Source organism: Athene cunicularia (assembly GCF_003259725.1).
Source record: "Athene cunicularia isolate RWA chromosome 2 unlocalized genomic scaffold, athCun1 chr2_part1, whole genome shotgun sequence".
In the NCBI taxonomy this organism is placed as follows: domain Eukaryota; kingdom Metazoa; phylum Chordata; class Aves; order Strigiformes; family Strigidae; genus Athene; species Athene cunicularia.
The window spans coordinates 3,914,367-3,921,269 of NW_020799095.1; the positions used below are offsets into that span (position 1 = coordinate 3,914,367).

Here is a 6,903-nt window from a genome sequence, read left to right on the forward strand (position 1 = left end):
GGCTGGGCCGGGCCGAGGCGCGGGGAAGGCCAAGGCCTGCCGGGTGGCGGGAGGAGGCGGCCGCCGCGGCCAAGATGGCGGCTGGGGCTCCTGGCCCGGGCCCTCGTGGGGCGGCGGGAGGTGGCTGAGCCGGTGCTTGTGCCTGCAGGTTCCCTGTCGTCGCTTCCAAAGGGAAACCCCACAATGTCCGGAGGTCTCGATGTCCTGCAGATGAAGGAGGAGGATGTCCTCAAATTCCTCGCTGCCGGGACCCACCTGGGAGGCACCAACCTCGACTTCCAGATGGAGCAGTATATCTATAAAAGAAAAAGCGATGGTAAACCCGTAGGATGGGTGGCCCTGGATGGGTAGCTGGGGTTTTGTGGGCACAGCAGAGCGAAGCAGGAAAGTGCTCATGCCTGAGCATACTAGCAGTTTCTGTACGGCCTGAAACGTGCAAACGTCCTTGCTGATCGAGTCGTGTTACTCAGAGAGGCAGAACGAAAGATGGGTTTCAGAACTTGGTAAATCGGTCACAGCTGGATTCGGGCACTTCTGCTAGTTCTTGGCTATAGTAACAAAATGGTTTTAATGCCTCAGTAGTGGCTTCTGCTGCTTTGTTTTGTTCTGTTTGCATTGTTCTTCAGCCTGAGCTCTGCCCTATTAAAAGATTGCAGCTCATACCAGGCACTGGTTCATGTTGATAGGTGCTAGAAGTCTGCTATATTAAAACTGCGTGGGAGGATTTTCCTTGAAATAGTTTTCCACCAACTCGAATTTTGCCATATGACAAGTTTAATGGCAGAAGAGTGCTGTCCTGTTTGAGATCTTGTATTTACTGGTCGCTCTAAAGTTTGTTGTCACCAATAGGTATTTACATCATCAACCTGAAGAGGACCTGGGAAAAGCTCCTCCTGGCAGCTCGTGCCATTGTTGCCATTGAGAACCCAGCTGATGTGAGCGTCATTTCTTCAAGAAATACTGGACAGGTATGGACATTTGTTGGTCATGAGGCCTGCAGTCTTGGGAGCAGGACCTTTGCCGTGCATCATTGCCTGCCAGGGGCAGCTTGATGATAAAAGGGAGTAACGTGAATTTTGGCTCTAGGAACACTTTTTGGAAGCATGTTTCCTGTGTTGCACTTGCAGCTTAGAGCAGTCAGTTGAAACCTACTCCCTGTTACTGTAGTTGTGAGTTGTTTGATAACTTGTTTTTCTTTCATATCCTTTGGGTACTTCGTATTGGATTTCTGGCATATTAGTGGTCAGACCCCTGGTGCCCTCCCTACCCCACCAATAATTCTGTGAATCATTGGCACAGCTTTTTGGGAACAGTAAGTGCCTGATACAAAAGTTTTCAAAGAAATCATTTGCTCTGTTATGAGCAAGGTGATGTAACTAGAGTATTTTAAATTTTGTCTCTAGATTATTAGCAAAAAAATTCTGTCATAGGAGGGGGCATGACTGTAAAATAAAATCTAATTAGACACTGAAGTTTTTCTGTGAGTTTAATTTATTTGGGCTAACGCAGGTAGTGCTACAAATATTCAGGGAGACTGTGAATGGCAGTGACAATGACATGTGAAAGGTGGATTTACAAAGGAAAAACTTGTGTTCCTGTGGGCTTGACCTGCACACTGTTAAAGCTTGATGCTGAGGTCAGTTTCTGGCCGATGAGCTCTCAAGTGTCGGAAGTGTGCTACAACAAACCGTATGGCAGGGTTTTCGCTAACGCCAGGAGAGGAGCTCCCTCTATGATTGGAGTTTGATAGTAGGCCCTGCCACATGCCTGAGAAGTCGAAAGCTGTTGCCAGTAAGAGCTGCCAACTGCAGTTTTAATGGACATAGCTACAATTCATGTATTTTTCTTGTAGTTCCTGAAGTTATGCTGCTGGATAATGAAAGGATGTAGAAATAATGAAAGAAAGTTGGCTTTGCTTTTTTCATAGACTGTTTTATCGCCCCTTTCATGATTTGATTATGAGACTTTTGATTATGAGTAGAGCTTGTGAATAACTTTAGGGGAAAAAAAAACTTTTTTCTGTGTCCTGATGTCCTGCTTTACTGGTGGATATGATCTTTTTAACTCCTGGTGTTGGTGTAGCTATTTTCAGAAACATTTTCATTTTCTCTTGTTCTGAGTTGAGAGCTGATGGTGAGCCCTGATTTTGCAGGAATTGAAACAAGCAGTTCAATTTTGTGTGTACCTGGGTGACTAGGTTGAAATGCAGTTTTCCTGCTTCACCTTTGCTGCTGTCTATTTTGCAGCGTGCTGTTCTGAAGTTTGCTGCTGCCACTGGGGCAACTCCTATTGCTGGACGTTTCACCCCCGGTACCTTCACAAATCAGATCCAAGCGGCTTTCCGTGAGCCACGACTCCTGGTTGTTACGGACCCCCGGGCTGATCATCAGCCACTGACAGAGGCGTCTTACGTCAACATCCCCACCATTGCGCTCTGCAACACCGACTCCCCGCTGCGCTACGTGGATATTGCTATTCCCTGCAACAACAAGGTAACGCCTTTGTTGTAACCTTCGAAGGTGCTTCCTCCAGGTCTTGCCCTAGGTTGCAAGATGGATGCTTTCTGCAGGGAGGGTTGGCTTGTGTCTGACATTTCTTCCAGGATGATGAGCTAAATAAGGCCTTTCGCAAGCTAGCAGGCAGATGGGGAGGAGGAAGTGAACTGCACACAGTTGGAGCTTGGAGCTGAGGCCAGTTTCTGGCCAAGGAACTCTCAAGTGTAGGACGTGTGCTATAGTAATCTGGCAGGATTTTTCGCTGACGCCATGAGGGTCTTTGTGGCCCAATGAGTGGAGTTTGATAGTCATTCTTGCCACAGTTTATGAATAGGAATGAAAGATAAAGTGAACTGATGAAGACGCTGCTCTGAAACATTGCCTTGCCAGAAACCACCTGACAGGTAAAGTCTAGGAAGATGGGAAATTATCTTTGACCTCCATCTAGATGTCATTCACCAAAACTAATGTAAACCAAATCTGAGCATGTGTGTAAGATTTGCCCATTTGCTCAGGTTTTCTATTTCTTCATTCTAGCAAATGTGATGGGCATAATCCCTGTCTTTTGGACAAGATTCATGGAGTAGTAAGCAGTATGAAACTCTATAGCAGGAGAATTGCTTCAGGCTCTGCTGTGTACAGCAAATGCAGATGCTGGTGATTGAAGTGCGCTGCCATTTCTACAGAGATCTGAAAGTGTCATTGGGAACTCAAAAAGTTGCCCTTGACAAGTCTAGGGCATTAGCAAGTAATGTCTTTCTCTTGCCAAGCACAAGCCTTGAATTGGGTGCAAATAAGTCTTCTGCTCTTTCAAAGAAAAAAGGTGTTTTCAGAGGTTTAGCTCTACAGCAAGTCTTAGGTACTTTCTTCTGTTCTAGGGAGCCCATTCGGTGGGTTTGATGTGGTGGATGCTGGCACGGGAGGTCCTGCGTATGCGTGGCACCATCTCCCGTGAGCACCCCTGGGAAGTCATGCCTGACTTGTACTTCTACAGGGATCCCGAGGAGGTAGGAGGCCTGTGGCCCTAGGAAGTATGTCTCCCTGAGGTGTCTTGCCTTGTGCTCCTGCCCCCGTGGTTGTGTGTGCCTGCTGCTGAGGACAGGTTTTGCTGATACAATAATTGCACATCACTCTTAAAGTGGTGATTGGGTGATTTGTGTTGTCTGGTGTGTGGTAGGTTGGTGAGGGGTTTCTGGGAGACTTAGACTGCACTCTTCCATTACAGATCGAAAAGGAGGAGCAGGCTGCTGCTGAGAAAGCAGTGACAAAGGAGGAGTTCCAGACTGAATGGACGGCCCCAGCTCCTGAATTCACCGCTCCTCCTCAGCCTGAGGTTGCAGACTGGTCTGAGGGAGTGCAGGTCCCATCAGTGCCCATCCAGCAGTTCCCCACGGGTCAGTTTGGGGGGTGTCTGTGGGGAGGGGGCTGTGTGGCGAGGCGGTTGGGAAGAGCTGGGGTGCACTAAGTGTTCTTGTCTTTGTAATTGCAGAGGACTGGAGCGCCCAGCCTGCCACTGAGGACTGGTCAGCAGCTCCCACTGCCCAGGCTACTGAGTGGGTTGGCACGGCCACCGAGTGGTCTTAATGTCGGTCCCGCTGTACTGTGAGAGAAATAAAGACCGGTTTAATACACTCCGTGTTTGGCACTGCTTTTTAGAACTCGGTGGCAGATGAAATATTTGAGTAGGTCCTCAGCCAAGGGGGGGGTGGGTGTCCTATAAACTGCTGCTTCACCCTGTTCAGTGGGACTGGGGGTCGTGGGCTGCTGCCCTCTGCACGCGTTACAGCCCCCGTGCCTGAGGCAGATTTCCCGTTTCTCCTGGTTGCACACCCCTGGTGATGGCGGCAGCTCCCTGTTGACCAGCGAAGGCTGCAGGAGAACATCACTGGTTGATGTGCGGGCGGGGCTGGGTCTCCTGCCACTCCCTGCTTGTTGGGAAGGGGAAGCTGGGCTTCCCCCAAAGGGGGCTTTTCGTGGCCCCCGGCTGGGGTGTCACCGGTTTGTGGGTGAGGTGGGATCTTGTGGCTGTGTGGTGTGGAGAGGAGAGCCCTTGACTGGCAGCTGCTCCCCTGGTGAAACAAAACCCACATAATCCTCAGAAAAAAAATTAATCTGCTTTTAACTATTTTGAGGATTATATTTCTGTGGTTAATAGCAATAATGGGAGGTAGACCCTTCACCAAGAGAAACAAGGGTTTTGTTCATTGGAGGTTGAGATGTATTCAAGTTGATCCCTTTTTCCACATTGCTGTGGTCTCGGTATTCCCCTTTTTCTACCTTCAGTGATGCCAATCAACCTGTAAAGAATGTTTTCCATTAGTGCATGCGCTCATTTGCTTTTACTGTACATATTAGCAGTAAAAAATCTAAGGCAAGCTATGGATATTATTGCAGAGTATCTGTCCAAAGACAGCTGATCTTTTTTCCTGTTGTTTTTACCTATTTGATGCAGGACAACAAAAGACTTTGTTAATAATGAACAGCTTTTAGGTAAGAGGCATGTGAGCACTTCACTGTGTGGCCCTCAGAGGGCCCTGCTCACTCTGTGTGCTGTGTTCCTTGGATGTTTCCAGCATATCTCGAGCCCTCTGCTTTCTAGCACCCCTCACAGTGGGAGGCTCCTTCCTGCCACCCGAGGTCTGTCACCGTGTGTCTGGGTTGGGTGAGAGCCTGGCGGCTTTGGGACACTGGCTGGGTGCTGTTTCTGCATCAGGTACAGCCTGTACAGCAGCTGCTGATACACTCCCTGGTTCCCAGATTGCCCAAAAGAGCTTGTTGCCCTGGTCTTTCTTTTCACCCTTCAACGTTAAAAGTTTCCAAACTCGGAGCACAGGCTTACCCCTCTGTACTCTGAATCTGTTATTACTGTTTCACCGTTGTCCCTTTCTCTGTTTTGTAACTTCCTTCATGTTCCAGTTTTTTGGAATATAGCAGTCATCAGGCAGCTCCGGTGTGGGTGATGGTGCTGTTTTAAATCGGCCATCGCTGCATTGGAGTACTTGTTACTGAAGTGTTTCTGGCACGTGGCTGTTTTCATCTATGGATTTCCTAAAGTATCACTGACTTATGGTGTCTTTTTTAGGACCAAGAGCTGCCAGTGGGAGGTGGATCCATGCAGCCCAGGGAAAGAGATCAGGAGGCAGATATCTGTGTGGATTCAGAAATACCTTTTGGGGATAACGGGTGGAACGGGAGAGCTCATTTGGCTGGAGCTCTGTAGATGGGGTGAACAGCAGCCGTTTAGAAAAGGAGGCAGCCCTGGCTGCAGCAGCAGAGGGCATGTTGCAGGAAGACTGCGCTCCCTCAGCATCCTGGGGGCATGGGAGGAGAGGCCTCAGCACAGGAGATCTTATACCTGCCAGAGCTTCCCCTGTGGCAAATACCTGGCAGATACGGTCTACTGAGGCAGTGCAGAGGGATAGGAAGAGGAGCCAGGAGCAAATCCTAGAGACTGGCTTGTTTATTGCAGTTTTTTTTGGCAAATGCAGTGTTGATGTTGAAAAAAGGAAAGCAGACAACTTGTAACCATGTTCTGGGTTGGTCTGATCTGATCCAAGATAGCTTAGGCCAAAATCTTCATGTAGTGGAAACAATTTCTTTTCCTTGAGGGTCTGGCAATGTTCCCTTTCTCCACAACCTTATCTTTGTATTTGTTTTTGTACTGGTTCAGCTAGGATAGTGTTAAGTTCCCCCAGGTAAGTTTCCCCAGTAAGAGAGAGAGGGGGAAGGGATCTCCAGCCGGGTTATTCATACCATGCTGATGTCAGGTCCGTCAGGTCCTGGCGCGGGAGCGTGGGAACTTTTTCCTTTGTGGCTTTGGTCGCGGGGAGCATGGGGCTGTCTGTAACCATTGCGGTATTTCTCTGTATATCTTTTGTCTTGTTCACTGTTATTGCTGTTTATTGTTGTTGTTATTGCTACTGTTGTTGTTCAGATTGCTTATTATACTGTTGTATTAAATTTCTTATTATAACCCGGGGTTTGTGCCCTACTTGTGTCCGAGGGTGGGGGAGGGACAACGGTGACGTGGCCTCTGGTCCCAGCAGGGCTTAAACCAACACAGGTTTGGGTTGGTTGAACTGGGCTAGATATGTTTTTTTGGATAGCCTTTCTCTTCCATGTTTGGTTTCAGCAGGAGATAGCTGATGTTGCTGAGCATCACAGAACCCCTCTGAAGAAATGAGCTGTGGAGTCCTTGCCAGTATGCTCCTATGTGATCCATGTATATATACATGTATATATACAAGCTCATATACACATGTGCTTTCTAATTCCCTCCCTAATTTATGTGCCCCCATTCACAGATGTTCCTTTTCCTCTCCAGTCATTTCTTTGCCCAAATAATCACATGATATTTTTAATGCCCAAGTATTATTGTAGGATTAAATCAAGGCTTTTCATTCAAAGG

The 6,903-nt window shown here is 48.1% G+C and overlaps 1 protein-coding gene and 2 non-coding genes across 3 annotated transcripts; all 3 read left to right on the forward strand.

Annotated features, from left to right (window-relative positions):
- Positions 1-57: 57 nt before the first annotated feature.
- RPSA (ribosomal protein SA) lies at positions 58-4,126 on the forward strand. Its single transcript, XM_026842709.1, has 6 exons — positions 58-316; positions 850-968; positions 2,247-2,492; positions 3,374-3,502; positions 3,721-3,889; positions 3,985-4,126. Exons 1-6 carry the CDS (start codon positions 184-186, stop codon positions 4,077-4,079), a joined length of 891 nt encoding a protein of 296 aa, XP_026698510.1. The 5' UTR covers positions 58-183; the 3' UTR covers positions 4,080-4,126.
- On the forward strand, positions 1,608-1,767 carry LOC113477437. Its single transcript, XR_003397902.1, has one exon. It is a non-coding gene; the product is annotated as a small nucleolar RNA SNORA62/SNORA6 family (small nucleolar RNA).
- On the forward strand, positions 2,662-2,820 carry LOC113477438. Its single transcript, XR_003397903.1, has one exon. It is a non-coding gene; the product is annotated as a small nucleolar RNA SNORA62/SNORA6 family (small nucleolar RNA).
- Positions 4,127-6,903: the final 2,777 nt, after the last annotated feature.

What these genes read in the sequence shown, in the direction of transcription:
- RPSA (XM_026842709.1), top strand. Translation starts at nt 184, where the DNA reads ATGTCCGGAGGTCTCGATGTCCTGCAGATGAAGGAGGAGGATGTCCTC. An exon ending in CTATAAAAGAAAAAGCGATG is followed by an intron (nt 317 to 849) that starts GTAAACCCGTAG and finishes TGTCACCAATAG; the next exon opens with GTATTTACATCATCAACCTG. An exon ending in CTATTCCCTGCAACAACAAG is followed by an intron (nt 2,493 to 3,373) that starts GTAACGCCTTTG and finishes CTTCTGTTCTAG; the next exon opens with GGAGCCCATTCGGTGGGTTT.